This window comes from Myxocyprinus asiaticus, chromosome 19 (assembly GCF_019703515.2).
Source record: "Myxocyprinus asiaticus isolate MX2 ecotype Aquarium Trade chromosome 19, UBuf_Myxa_2, whole genome shotgun sequence".
NCBI classification, from domain to species: Eukaryota; Metazoa; Chordata; class Actinopteri; order Cypriniformes; family Catostomidae; genus Myxocyprinus; species Myxocyprinus asiaticus.
In genome coordinates, this window is record NC_059362.1 from 17,258,367 (window position 1) to 17,274,108 (window position 15,742).

The 15,742-nt window shown below is 39.6% G+C and overlaps 1 protein-coding gene across 1 annotated transcript in view; it reads left to right on the plus strand.

Annotated features, from left to right (window-relative positions):
* The window catches only part of LOC127410370 (ubiquitin carboxyl-terminal hydrolase 24-like), a 169,728-nt gene that overhangs the window by 115,555 nt on the left and 38,431 nt on the right, over positions 1-15,742 (plus strand). Inside the window, exons 23-35 of the mRNA XM_051645590.1 lie at positions 232-372; positions 483-536; positions 620-735; positions 3,896-3,962; positions 5,432-5,542; positions 5,883-5,981; positions 11,714-11,887; positions 12,440-12,525; positions 13,026-13,134; positions 13,552-13,710; positions 14,515-14,612; positions 15,002-15,097; positions 15,473-15,701. Of these exons, the coding sequence (XP_051501550.1) occupies positions 232-372; positions 483-536; positions 620-735; positions 3,896-3,962; positions 5,432-5,542; positions 5,883-5,981; positions 11,714-11,887; positions 12,440-12,525; positions 13,026-13,134; positions 13,552-13,710; positions 14,515-14,612; positions 15,002-15,097; positions 15,473-15,701 (1,539 nt within the window). The remainder of the gene's footprint in view (positions 1-231; positions 373-482; positions 537-619; positions 736-3,895; positions 3,963-5,431; positions 5,543-5,882; positions 5,982-11,713; positions 11,888-12,439; positions 12,526-13,025; positions 13,135-13,551; positions 13,711-14,514; positions 14,613-15,001; positions 15,098-15,472; positions 15,702-15,742) is intronic.

The window sequence follows — 15,742 nt, forward strand, 5'->3', positions numbered from 1 at the left end:
CTAAAACAAGTATTATATGTACAGTATGCCTTGACAGACAACAATAAAATTAGTTTGTAGCACATATTAGTGGTAGACTGATATATATCGGTCAGGCTGATATTTGGCTTTTTGAGCTTTTTGTAAGAGCATCGGTCATTAACTTTGATATTGAGTTGGCCGCTACTTATTGTTAAGAGTTATTGCATATACTGTGCCATTATAGTTATCTTCATCTCATGTGTCTCTCAGTGTGTGGAGCGATTGGATGTGACTGGGATGGACTTCATCTGGAGAATTGCAATGGAGTCTCCAGACGAGGACATCGCTAACGAAGCCATACAGCTCATCATTACCTACAGCTACATTAACCTCAACCCCAAAATGAAGAAGGTCAAAAGTCACACACACAACCTTGCCAGCTCTCAAATACACACAGTTTCTCAATGCTTTCTAACCTAATAGCTCTTTTTGTTATTTTCTTTGTATAATTTCTCTTACAGGACTCTGTGTCTTTACATAAGAAGTTTATTGCTGATTGCTATAAGAGATTGGAGGTGAGTGTTAGAATGTGAAATACCATCATGTCATTTGTTGCCTGTGATGATGATTTTAAAACTCCTCTCACTATCGTACACAGGCTGCTAGCTCTGCACTGGGTGGCCCGACCCTCACACATGCTGTTACCCGGGCAACCAAGATGCTGACAGCCACTGCTATGCCAACAGTCGCTACATCAGTGCAATCTCCATCCAGGTATCAGGATAGCTTTGGCATAGTTGACAATGTTGGTCAGATGTTGTCTTCATATAAACTGAAAAGGCTATATTTATTGTATTTATATGGTTAAAATGACTTTTAAAGGAATAATTAAACTAAAAATGAAAATTGTATCATTATTTACTCACCCTCATGAGTTTTACTACAAGAACAAAATCCCTAAAAAAAATTTTTTTTCTGTTGACAAAATTTTGCCGTTGAACTTGGTATGAATAGTTTTAGTCCAAAAATTGTTTACGAATATTTTATACTTTCACGTTTAGTCACATCAGACTGAGAACAGGCCGGAACTGATCTAAATGTTGTCCTGAAACAGTTTATTGAAACAACTTTGACCCTGTTTACCTGTTTACAAGATGCGTCTCGGTTGATCCGATCACATGTGGTCAGGCGAGACACATCGCTGTTTACACCCGGTCACTTAAATGCGTCTCCTGTGACCACGTGTGATCGGTTTCCGAGGGGATGGTCGATGATTTCTTGACAACATATATCAATCGCTTTGTCAGTGTGCTACTGCATGATGATAAACCGCTAAAAATGTAATAAAAGACAAAATGCTCAAATAAAACCGTCGTACTGTTTCTCCCAGATGCAGATGCAATTTAATCTAAGCTTGTCATCTGTGTCCCTGCATGTTGATATCAGACACACTGAAAAAAATCCAAAAAGTTCTCGTGCTGTATTCCGTGTATGTATTTGATTTGACGTTTTTTCCCCTTTAAAACTGCTTGTAATCTGCAAAGTTTAAACACTTGTTTTAGCGCAGCTGTTGATTGACATGTGAGGGGTGGTGCTTCACTGCTGTCCGGAACATATTCAGGATGGATTAGCGTTTACACCTCAAATATGATGTGGTCAAATGTGTTTTTGACTACCTCAGTATGTGTTTTTTGTGATCCGATCACAAAATGTTTTGCACCCTGTTTACACCTGTATTGAACGCTGACCACTTGTGATCGGATCAGCCGAAACACATCTTAATGGCAGGTGTAAACAGGGTCTTAAAGGAATATTCCGGGTTCAATACAAGTTAAGCTCAGTCGACAGCATTTGTTGCATAATATTGATTACCACAAAAATTTATTTTGACTTGCCCCTCCTTTTCTTTAAAAAAAAAAAAACTGGGTTCCAGTGAGGCAATTACTGTACAATGGAAGTCAATGGGGCCAATCCGTAAATGTTAAAATAAAATACTTTATAAAAGAATAAAAGTATAGCCACAAGACACAAAAAATATGCATTCTAACATGATTTTAGTGTGATAAATTGCTTACTAACCTTTTCTGTGTTAAATTATAGCCGATTTTACAACTTCATTGCCATGATGATGTAAAGTCAATATACCCTAAAGCGACTGTAAAAATGACAATTTAAACAACTATACAGCTCAAATAATACATGAGTTTTAACAGAAGAATTAATGTAAGTGCTTTTATAAAATTATAAACTTCACATTTCTGCCTGTAAACCCTCCAAACATTGGCCCCATTCACTTCCATTGTAAGTGTCTCACTGTTACCTCGATTTTTTGCTTTTTTTTTTTTTTAAAGTCGGCATGAAACGGAATTGTGACCAGCTTTACTTCCATATTGTGACGTATTTCCAAGTGAAACAGCTTATCGAACAAAAAAATTTAGGGTGGGTATTTGAATTTATCCATTGGTTGTTGATTGGATTGTAAAAATATGAGCGTTGCATTGCAGAACGGAGGCAGATGTGAATGCAAGTTTGCAGTGGACACACACACACACACCCCTACAACCGTGCTGCTCGAGTCAGAGCTGGTTATCGGTGAAATAGAGCAGCGATCAAAACATATTTATTATCAAACTGACAACATAAATGCAAGAGTACATCGCGGTCTTTTCTTACGAAGAGGCTGTAGCTGTTGAAAAACGAGTGAGTAAAAGATAACCATATTTTAACGTTTTGAATCACAATGCACTAAATATAAAGGGAAAAAACACTTGTGCTGTGCATTACAAGATAACTGCAATCAAAGTTATAAATAAACACCAGGAGCATCCGAAGTGTTGTATTCATTAGTGATCACCTCAGCAATTCAGGTGCGAAATGTCTCATACACAACCGCGAATTCGCCATTGTTCCTCCTCATTCGAAATGTAAATTCAAGCTAGCAGACCCGTAACCAAGGAAGTTTGGGTTAAGGAACGATAGTTTTGAAGGAAAACATACGAAAATACACCTTGCCATCTTCACCAACATGCGATTGATGCTTCGTTCAACTCTATGCAAGGTTGTGGCATTTTTAAGAAAGGGGCAGGGTTTAAGCGGACTAAATGATTGGAAAAGTCCTGCATACGTCACCAGAGAGAAGTCTGTTGTTTCACCAGAAGATCGTGTTATTACATATGCATGGATGAATCGTTCACAATAAGATCAATAACATAGATGGGATCAATGAACATACAACAATAGATGGGGTGAATTTTCATTTCATGCCGACTTTAAAGGTAGGGCCTGGGTAGCTCAGTGGTAAAAGACGCTGGCTACCACCCCAGGAGTTCGCTAGTTCGAATCCCAGGGTGTGCTGAGTGACTCCAGCCAGGTCTCCTAAGCAACCAAATTGGCCCGGATGCTAGGGAGGGTAGAGTCACATGGGGTAACCTCCTCGTGATCGCTATAATGTGAAAAAGAAAAGGAGGGACGATTCGAGATTATTTTTTGTGGCAATTAACATTATGGCACAAATGCTGTCGATTGAGCTTTACTTGTATTGAACCCGATATTTTCCTTTAAAAGCTGAGTACATAACTTTTTCAATGTTAAAATACTTTCTCCTATCCCAGCTTCATATGTGACATCTATCTATAAGGAAGCCATTCACAGTTTGATTTCCTCAAACTGTTAACACTGTCTCTTTGGCGCTGTAAAATTTCTCTGTTTGTTTTGCTCGACACAACAACGTTAACTCAACCAATGGCGTGAGTTGGTGGCTGTTCGGATAGATAGGTGGAGTGCTTGAAAAAGCTGTTTGAAAACATTGTTTTTTGGTGGTGAAGAAATTACACACTTCAGCTTTAAGATTGACATTAGTTTTCAGTGTGGTTACTCTGGCAGTAGATGACTTGAGGTGATAAGTCACCAAATACATACCCATCTGTGTTCTCAGGTCCAGTAAACTGGTGATCATTGAGAGACTGCTGTTATTGGCTGAGCGATATGTCATCACAATTGAGGTGAGAGCTGATACGAGCATGCACATACTCCTGGAAAGCTCATATTGTTTTATTTATAGGTCATAAACAGTACACTTAGAAAGACATATATTAACACACACTTCACAGATAGTATGGGAGTAGTATGTTCATTTGAGATTATTTACAGTTTAGCTCTGCTTGAAAGCAGCAATCGGACTCCGGCATAACGACAGATTTTGCTTTAATAGCCGCAATTTGTTCAAATATTTAGATTTGCAACTGCAGAGTGCTAAGGTCTGGTTACTGAAAGCTGGCATACAGTCTGTCATGCTATTTACAATATTCAGGAATAATCATCCCAGGAATTTGCAGAAGTGATCAGATACGCTGTTGATTCCTCTGTGTATTCAGAAAGAGACATTTAGCCAACTGTTCAGTCTAACAGACACTAATTGGCCTGTTATTGATAGTCATTTGGAACAGGGAGTGCTTTTTAAACTGTAGCAAATTTGTCTCTTCAATAAATTTGAGCGAACCATGTAAAATGAAGCTCAGAATATTGCTGGCATTCATTACCCCAATCAGTGAAATCCTTATGGAAAGATTGCTTTAGAATAGCTTTATTGAGGTAAGACATGCAAGAGTATTACAACTCAGCAGCTTTTATGTCCACAGGCACACATTGACTGAAGATTGTAAATTATTATTATTATTTTTTGTGGCTGTGCCTTAAGAATTTTTTGTGCATGTAAACACTCCGAAAGACAGGTACTGCACCTTGAAATGCTAAATCAGATGGTTCCCCCATAAATGAAAATTATTTTATAATTTCCTCACCCTCATGCTTTCACAGATGTGTATGACTGTCTTTCTTCTGCTGAACACAAATTAAGATTTTAAGAATATTCCAACTCTGTAGGTCCATACAATGGAAGTGAATTGTTACCAAAATGTAAAGCTCCAAAAAGCATATAAAGACAACATAAAAGTAATCCATATGACTCCAGTGGTTAAATCTATTTCTTCAGAAGTGATATGATAGGTGTTGGTGAGAAGCAGATCAAAATGTAAGTTCCTTTTTACTATAAATTCTCCACCCTGCCCAGTAGGTGGCGATTATGTAGAAAGAATGCAAATTGCCAAAAACAAAAGAAGAATGTGGTAGTGAAAGTCAAGATTTATAGTAAAAAAGGACTTAAATATTGATCTGTTTCTTACCCACACCTATTATATCGCTTCTGAAATATGGATTTAACCACTGGAGACTTATTGATTACTTTTATGCTGCACTTATGTGCTTTTTGGACCTGCAAAGTTCTGGCCACCATTCACTTGCATTGTATGGACCTACACAGCTGAGATATTCTTCTTAAATCTCCATTTGTGTTCTGCAGAAGAAAGAAAGTCATACACATCTGGGATGGCATTAGGGTGAATAAATTAGAGAATTTTCATTTTTGGGTGAACTATCCCTTTAATGTCAAGCCCTGAACCTGTATCTGTTTCAGGACCTGTATTCTGTTCCTCGGACTATTCTACCTCATGGAGCGTCTTTCCACGGCCATCCTGTTACACTGCACATCACTTACGAATCTACCAAAGACACATTCACCTTGGAGGTAATGTCACATGCATACACATACTTCCTAAAGACAAAACACTTTCCATTTTGGCAGTCGCAGCACACACATGCAGATACTTTGGATAATGTTTGTAAGCAGAGTTTATGTGAATGGAGAACTTGACAAACATTGTCCCTATTTGGAGTTTGAAGGAACATTTGAAAGATGGCAGGTGGACAGTCACTGTGAATGTAATCTCTTAGATAATTGTTCACTCTGCTGACAGGTATTTGCCTTATATGCATGCACTGACCAAAAGAATCCTTTTTTAGTGTGTGTGTGTGTGTGTGTGTGTGTGTGTGTGTGTGTGTGTGTGTGTGTGTGTGTGTGTGTGTAGGCCCACAGCAATGAGACCATAGGTAGCATCAGATGGAAGATAGCCGAGCAGCTCAGCTGTCCAGTGGACAATGTGCAGATATTTGCCAATGACAGCATGGTAAGTCAAACACACACTGTGATCCAACACAGTCATATCCGAGCACTGCCCAGGTGCCAAACAGTCCTACAAGACAGGCCAGGACTGTGGCTGTGAGACTGTAGCAGTATTATGAGTGCATATGGAGCATTTATTCTCAGAAATGTATTTGTAACAGTTAAAATACAGGCAAGGAGGAGACAGGAACTGGCTGAACATTCAACATAAAGTTTTAATGTCAAACTTAACTTAAAACAACATAAAGCATAAACGAACACAGACACACATACAGTGTGGCTGCATGCATCTCTATCTCTTGAACTGGCAACTCCGGCTCCCCTTTATCTCACTCTCCCGCTGATCAGCTGATTCAGCGCCGGCCTTGCACAGCATGGCCACACCCTCCTCGTCACACTCCTCCCCTGCCCGAATCAGGCGAGGACTCCGTGACAGCAGATCCCTCCTCCCTCCTGGGTTTCGGCACCACTGTAACAGATAAAGGACGGGCAAGGAGGCGGCGGGAACCAGCTGAACAGTCAACATAAAGTTTAATAAGAAACTCAACATTAAACAAACAAACACATGCAACGCTGCCACGTGCGTCTCTCTCTCCCTCAAACTGGCGCCTCCGGCTCCCCTTTATCTCGCTTTCCCGCTGATCAGCTGATTCAGCGCCGGCCGTGCGTCGTCACGGCCCAGCCACGCACTCCTCCTCGTCACAGTATTGTATTTTTAGAGAAATGATTCAGTTATAACAAATCTTGATGGAACAATACATTTTGCTTTGTAATGTAAATACGTTTTGATTGTTGTAAGACCAATATATCAGCCAATAATTTGGCATTTTGAGGTTCCCAGCACCATCCCATAACTTTGTCTGAATACTGTATGTAAGCGAGTATTTTTCTGTCACCCTTAATGTTCATTTCCCCACGACTACGGAGGTAAGAATGTCACATTCAGACAGCTACACTGCACTTTTTACATAGAACAAGCACTTATATGTTGAGATGTGGGGGTTGTATTTTGAATTTTAGGTTACAATGTTGTGAATTTTGTGTTAAAATGTGTACCAGACATAAGTCATTTTGTAATTATACGAATATGACGTCATATGGATAGAATAGGCTACATGGAAATTGTACATTAAAAAAGCTAAAATAAAAAAATAAATAAAAAAAAGATATACATTTTCACAAACTATATAGCCTATACAGTTAAGTACAGAAGTTTGCATACCCCTTTTGTTTTTATAAGATTCCACATCCCTTTCAGAATGTATACAAATACACTATAAGAGATAAAATATTATATTTTTATGTAATACTGCCCTTCAAAAGCTACGTACCACAAAATGTACTCTTATTTACACAAATCATCCTGTTCAAAAGTTTGCACCCCTTGGTTCTTCTTGCGTTGCCGTCTTGAGCATCAGTAAATGAACTCAAATGTGCAGAAGATGTTGAGTAACCAAATAATTGCACAGTTTTTATATATATTTTATTTTTTTTATTTTTTTTTGACATCTTCACTTCTCAAGACAAAGCAGGGACTTTTGAACAATTATTACACAAACAGTCACAGGGAATGTAAACTTCTGAACAGGATAATTTGTGTAAATTCAGTTATTATTTTGTCTTGTGGAATATAGAGTTGTGCTCAAAAGTTTGCATACCCTGGCAGAAATTGTGAAATTTTGGCATTGATTTTGAAAATATGACTGATCATGCAAAAAAACTGTCTTTTATTTAAGGATAGTGATCATATGAAGCCATTTATTATCACATAGTTGTTCAGCTCCTTTTTAAATCATAATGGTAACAGAAATCACCCAAATGGCCCTGATCAAAAGTTTACATACCCTTGAATGTTTGGCCTTGTTACAGACACACAAGGTGACACACACAGGTTTAAATGGCAATTAAAGGTTAATTTCCCACACCTGTGGCTTTTTTTAATTTAATTTATTTATTTAAATTAAAGTTTCAAGGAACACAATACATGAACAAAAATGAGCTGCATGGTTGAGGGGAAACTTGAATGCTGCTCTCTACCAAAAAATCCTAAAGGAGAACATTCAGTCATCAGTCCATGAGTTTAAGCTCAGGCGCAACTGGATTATGCAGCAAGACAGTGATCCAAAGCATAGGAGTAAGTCCACCTCTGAATGGCTCAAAAGAAGCAAAATTAAAGTTTTGGAGTGGCCTAGTCAAAGTCTTGACTTGAACCCAATTGAGATGCTGTGGCAGGACCATAAACGGGCAGTTCATGTTCGAAAACCCTCCAGTGTGGCTGAACTAAAGCAGTTCTGCAAAGAAGAGTGGGACAAAATTCCACCACAGCGTTTGGTTGCAGTTGTTGATGCTAAAGATGGCACAACCAGCTATTAAGTTTAAAGGGGCAGTTAGTTTTTCACATGGGTGATATAGGTGTTGGATAACTTTTTTGCTTCAATAGAAAAATATATATATTTTTGAAAATTGTATTTTGTATTTACTCAGGTTGCCTTCGTTTGAAGATCTAAAATAATTTTGTATGAAAAATACACAAAAATAGAACAAACCAGGAAGGGGGGCAAATACTTTTTAACAGCACTATATATACTATAATAAACATATGAACAAACTGGTTATGTCTAGTATACTTGTTTTATTTTGTTTGTTTATATATAGCTATAAAACTAAATGGACAAATATAAGGAGTACAGTTTGCCTGTGCACTGTTTGAATTTCAGACATTGTGTGTGTGTGTGTGTGTGCGGGTTCACAGGATGACCGCGATTGTGTTCACTGTGAGTATACGAGTTTATAAACTGTTATCGTGGTGCTTCTGTGACAGTTTGGCGGTCTGTTTCAGAAAATAAATAATCATATGCCTGAAAAGACTGTTTGAGTTGTTTGTGTGAATGAAAACCGCATATGCACCTAATAAGGAGAAGGCTTCGTGCATGGGATGACCACCCTGTGTTGACTGGGAGTGAACTGATATTGTGGTATTTTGGTGTCAATTTGGCTTTCTGTTACATAAAACAAGGGTATCATATGCTTGAAAAGACACTGAGTAGCTGTTTGTGCAACAAATGACAATCGCATAACCACTAATGTAAACAAACATGGCCGCACGCATTGGATGACCTTATTTGATGTGTTGACTGTGCATATATGAGCTGTACACTTTTTACCTTGGTACTTTGGTGACCATTTGGATGTGAAAGGAGTAATGTAACTGGCTGTTGAAGAAACACATACAGTGCATCCGGAAAGTATTCACAGCGCTTCACTTTTTCCACATTTTGTTATGTTACAGCCTTATTCCAAAATAGATTAAATTCATTATTTTCCTCAAAATTCTACAAACAATATCCCATAATGACAACGTGAAAGAAGTTTGTTTGAAATCTTTGCAAATTTATTAAAAATAAAAAATGGGGAAAAAAATCACATGTACATAAGTATTCACATCCTTTTCTCAATACTTTGTTGAAGCACCTTTGGCACCAATTACAGCCTCAAGTCTTTTTGAGTATGATGCTACAAGCTTGGCACACCTATTTTTGGGCAGTTTCTCCCATTCTTCTTTGCAGGACCTCTCAAGCTCCATCAGGTTGGATGGGGAGCGTCGGTGCACAGTCATTTTCAGATCTCTCCAGAGATGTTCAATTGGGTTCAAGTCTGGGCTCTGGCTGGGCCACTCATGGACATTCAGAGAGTTGTCCCGTTGCCACTCCTTTGTTATCTTGGCTGTGTGCTTAGGGTCGTTGTCCTGTTGGAAGATGAACCTTCGCCCCAGTCTGAGGTCCAGAGCACTCTGGATCAGGTTTTCATCAAGGATGTCTCTGTACATTGCTGCATTCATCTTTCCTTCGATCCTGACTAGTCTCCCAGTTCCTGCTGCTGAAAAACATCCCCACAGCATGATGCTGCCACCACCATGCTTCACTGTAGGGATGGTATTGGCCAGGTGATGAGCGGTGCCTGTTTTCCTCCAGACATGACGCTTGCCATTCAGGCCAAAGAGTTCAATCGTTGTTTCATCAGACCAGAGAATTTTGTTTCTCATGGTCTGAGAGTCCTTCAGGCAGGCTGTCATGTGCCTTTTATTGAGGAGTGGCTTCCGTCTAGCCACTCTACCATACGGGCCTGATTGGTGGAGTGCTGCAGAGATGGTTGTTCTTCTGGAAGGTTCTCCTCTCTCCACAGAGAAACGCTGGAGCTCTGTCAGAGTGACCATCGGGTTCTTGGTCACCTCCCTGACTAAGGCCCTTCTCCCCCGATCGCTCAGTTTGGCAGGGCGGCCAGCTCAAGGAAGAGTCCTGGTGGTTCCAAACTTCTTCCATTTACGGATGATGGAGGCCACTGTGCTCATTGGGACCTTCAATGCTGCAGAAATTTTTCTGTACCCTTCCCCAGATCTGTGCCTGGATACAATCCTGTCTCGGAGGTCTACAGACAATTCCTTGGACTTCATGGCTTGGTTTGTGCTCTGACATGCACTGTTAACTGTGGGACCTTATATAGACAAGTGTGTGCCTTTCCAAATCATGTCCAATCAACTGAATTTACCACAGGTTGACTCCAATCAAGTTGTAGAAACATCTCAAGGATGATCAGTGGAAACAGGATGCACCTGAGCTCAATTTTGAGTGTCATGGCAAAGGCTGTGAATACTTATGTTCATTTTTTATTTTTAATAAATTTGCAAAGATTTCAAACAAACTTCTTTCATGTTGTCATTATGGGGTATTGTTTGTAGAATTTTGAGGAAAATAATGAATTTAATCAATTTTGGAATAAGGCTGTAACATAACAAAATGTGGAAAAAGTGAAGCGCTGTGAATACTTTCCGGATGCACTGTATGTGTGACGCTACTCTGCGGGGGCCTGTTATTCACTGTCATATGTGTGATGGTACATATGAAAGGGTTAAGGGTCATTAGAAAGCTGAGATCCTCCCCTTTGTGATGAGATATATATATAACCCTTTATCATCAATAGTCGAAAACATACTTTTCTTATGATTTGGTTAGCATGCTTTTCATGCTGGACTGCATATTTTGTTCTGGATTTCTAAGATATAACATTATATTCAGCCAAGCAAGCTCACAGAAAAGTAAAAAATGGCTCATTCTTCAGTAAACTGCCTAAGGTAAAAGCAGATATGAAGTTTTTTTTATTTGGGGCTCACAGTAGCAGTGATCGGTTATCGTTTATATTTGATGACTTACAGAAATCATATTTCACTTTGTGATTCTTTTGAAAATCTTTCAGATTGTGGTATTAGGGCAACAAAATAAACTGTACAGTCACATTCCTAAGAAAGAGAGCTTTCATTTGATACATGACTTGTCCATTTAGGTGCTATGTGAAAGACTTTTGTTTTCATATAAATGTTTCTACCTCATTACCTCTAGGGGACGCTTTGTTGCGCGCAAATGTTTTGAGGCCTTATTTTGTTATTTTATGTGACATAAATGCAGAATGGGCTATCTCTGGAAAGTTCAGATTCCAAGATTTAAATTATACCCCATATGTCTGACTTATGTATCCAGGGACTTTCGAGTTTTAAGCGTAAACTTTTTTCACGATATAGCGCCCCCCCTTTGGACCTGCTGGCGGGTCCGTAGAGTTTAAGTGGTTTTAACAGAGGTCTGAACTTCAAACACATTTTAGTTTTTCTAATTTTTTTACTTAATGACCTACTTGCATGTAGCGTCTACTTAACCCTAACAGCGGCCTTCTTGAACATATTTGTAGCTGACGATGAATCGTGACCAGAAGCTGTTAAATCAGCTGGGTTTCTCTGACGAGCAGAGTCTGACAGTGAAGAGCTCAGGAACAGGCACTCCATCAGGCAGTTCAGCGGACAGCTCTGCCTCAGCCAGCTCCAGCAGCAGCGGGGTCTTCAACTCAGCATATGCTCTTGAGCAGGTACACACACACACACACACACACTGATCTGACAGCGAAGTTTGGATATCACTTTTTTAATTTAATACTCCCTAATGGAGCAAGTACACTCTCAGTATCTCAAACACAAGCAGAAACTTTGCATTATTAAACAATGGTTCTCTAAATTCTGATTTGGATGAGGCACATTCGGGTTGCATGATAGGGTTAGAAATAGCCTACCATGAATTAACTATATTACTTGATGGAAGAAGTGTCTATTTTGTTAACTGTTTATTGAATATTGGTATCTTTTATTTATCGTATTGCTGTGACCGCTGTTTTATAAAAGTGACAAACCATGAAAGGCTGGGTGTTACCATGTTTTACAACAGGTAAGAAATGTTAACAGTATTTTACCCATAGTAAAATCACTGTAACACTCAGCCTCCTGTCGCTGTTGCTTTATTATTAACCTCTTCTCCCCTGTAAACACATACCTGTCTGTGTGTGTGTGTGTGTGTGTGTGTGTGTGTGTGTGTGTGTGTGTGTGTGTGTGTGTGTGTGTGTGTGTGTGTGTGTGTGTGATTGAAGGAGAAATCTCTTCCTGGTGTGGTGATGGCGCTGGTGTGTAATGTTTTTGAGATGCTTTATCAGCTGGCCAACTTGGAGGAACCCAGGTAAACAACCCACAAACCCTCTTGGCTATATTGGTATTTGTAGATAATTTCAGTCTATGGTTTTGCTTAGAGCTGACAAAATTAATGTGTTAATGCATGTGATTAAAAATGTTTAATGTGTTAGTTTTTCTTAATCGCAATTAATGCATTTACCAATTTTAACATTAGATTCTGACATTTTATTCTGCTCAGTGTGAGTGCTGAACACTGGTTGGAATAGGGCAGAACATAACATTACGGAACATTATACTGATGTATACACAACAGCGCTAAAAGCAGAACAAGATGTTCATCGTTTTCAGAATGGCATACTACTCTTACTGTTATATATAGATATGTCAGAAGCAGTAGTAGTATGCCATTCCAGACATAGAGAAACAGACCAAAATTTAAGTCCTTTTTTACTATAAATCTCCACTTTGTGTTTTTTTTTTTGTTTTGTTTTTTTTATAAATCAGTTGACATGTAATAACTGTGTGGATGTCTTTTTTCCTGCCCAGAATAACTTTACGTGTAAGAAAGTTATTGCTGCTCATCCCGACTGACCCGGAGGTGCAGGATGCCCTCGATAACTTTGTGCCAAAAGAGTCCAGCGTCTGGAGTCACCAGGTATCATCTGAAACATTAGTTTTCAACCATTTTGACTCCAAGGCCCCCAACTGGCCAAGACAATATTCACAGTCCTTAAATTAAGCATACAATATTGAACTATAAAATCATTTTGATGTAGCTTTTTTTGGTCATTACATAATTCCCATACTTCCATTTGTGTTTTCAAAGTTTTGTTGACTTTATAGTACTTCTATTGTAAAATGTGGTAAATAGTAGTAATAAAGTATGAGTAGGTCACTTTTGACTGGTAGTGTAGGTAAAATCGAATGGTTTCAAATCTGTACACTGGCTAGATGACAACATTTTGAGAGCGGTAACAAACTTATGTGACTGTGTGTTTGTTGTAAAGCAGGGTGAACACCAAGGATGATATGCTCTAGCAGATAGTAAATAAGTATTTCTTTCTCCCTTTAGAAAACTTTGTTTACACTGGGGTCTGGTTCTCAAGCCTCTAAGTCTCCGTCGCTGTCCAGTAAACAGCAGCATCAGCAGAGTGCAGCGTCCATACTGGAGTCTCTGTTTCGCTCATCTGCCCCGGGCATGTCTACATTCAGAGTGCTTTATAACCTAGAGGTACAGAACACATTTCTTGTTTTGATGTTAAAATACTTTCTGCTGTCCCAGTATCACATACTGAGACAACTATAAATAAACCAGTTAAGGCTAAGTCAAGCATCACTATTACAACTGTCATATTTAGGATTAGGGATTTGAACAAACTCCAAACCCTTAGTATTAAAATTCAGCACATAACTCGTTCTTCACCGTTGTGTTAATACTTTTCTAAGCTATCAGTCTACAATTTTCAACTGGTGGACGGGCAAAAAAACTGCAGAAAAACACCAAAGACTTACATTTAAGGAAGTAGCCGAGCCATATCTAGGGACAAGAATATCATAGAGACTTGGAGTTGTGCTCTTTTGACTTGGGACAGAAAGCAGCCACCAAGGTCATTCTAGCAACGCATTAGCAACCACCCTGAACCCCCTAGCAACCACATAGCAACATGCTAAAAACCACTCAGAACACCCTAGCAACCGCATAGCAACACCAAGGCAAACGCTTCGATAACCCTAGCATCAACGCACCAAATTTTGCATGGGCAAGCATAAAAATCTAGTTAAGTTTGATGACGCTATTGGCACAGATATTACTCTAATGCAGGGTTTTCCTGCATAAAATATTTTTCAAGTCATCCAGGTTCTTGATATGCATTCTCCAGAGACAGGAGAGCGCAAGGCGGCTCACTTACGTGGGTCAAACGGGCTTCCCTCATTATCGTGGTGCAGTAATCCACCGGTTCTTTGTCATTTTGGGTCTGTGACTTGTCGTTTACACCTGCTTTATACACACACTTACCCCCGTCTCTTCTCATAGGTTTTAAGCTCTAAGCTGATGCCCACATCTGATGATGAAATGGCAAAGACCAGCGTCAAATCTTTCTGTGAGAACTTCCTCAAAGCTGGAGGTCTCAGGTAGTGGTCTGCTTTTTACTCACAATTCCCTCCAGGACCTTATCATTTTAAACATTGTGTAGACTTAAAGTCTATGACTTATGCCATCATTTACTTACCCTTATGTCTTTCCATGCTATTATGACCTTCTTCCGTGGGACACGAAAGGTTAATTTTTGAGGAACATCCTGTTCACTCTTTTCTGTAGAATGGGCCTCATTCATGAAATGAATGTATGGACCTACACATCGTCATACACATCTGGAGTGGCATGAGGGTGACTAAATTATGAGAATTTTCATTTTTGGGTGAACTACTCCTTTAATAGGGCTGAATGGTGTAATCATTAAACTGAGCAGTACACCATCTCTCTCTCTCTCTCTCTCTCTCTCTCTCTCTCTCTCTCTCAGTCTGGTGGTTAATGTCATGCAGAGAGACTCCATCCCATCTGAAGTGGACTATGAGACCAGACAGGGAGTCTATTCCATCTGCCTGCAGCTGGCCAGGTGCAATCTCATTTATCAGTCTAGCTAGTCTAGTCCATCTGCCTGCAGCTACTTTGCACTCTTTGTCAGTCTCTGGAAACCGTAGTAAGCTGCCTACCTGGGCATTGTTTTTTGGCATCGTAGGCAATGCCAAAAAATAGTACAAAATACCTCGTTTTGGCCAGATTCTGGCAGCGATTCACTGATGTAGTTAAGTAATGTTTGCGGTCTTGAATTCACCCTCCTCTTGACAAAATCCAGTCACAAGTGGTGTCGCATTTGTGACACGTTACTACCAGTTGTAAACATGGTCTAAGTGTTTATGAAAGCATGTTGAAAAGCATCCTGATAAGCACCATTTAATTTTTCATACTAGCTCTTTGTCTCCCCTTGTAGGTTCCTGCTAGTAGGGCAGGCCATGCCCAGTATCTTGGATGAAGAGTTGAGCAAGGATGGTCTGGACACTTTGTCCTCTCGGCCGTTCCGTAATGCGGGGCGGCAGAGCGGTCGACAGCTCTCTGTCTGCGGAACGCCAGAGAAGTCCTCCTACAGGCAGGTGTCCATGTCTGACAGATCGTCCATCAGAGTGGAGGAAATCATACCAGCAGCTCGTGTCGCCATACAGGTGCGTTAGAGTTACCGATGCATTTTTAATTTTATCGAAAA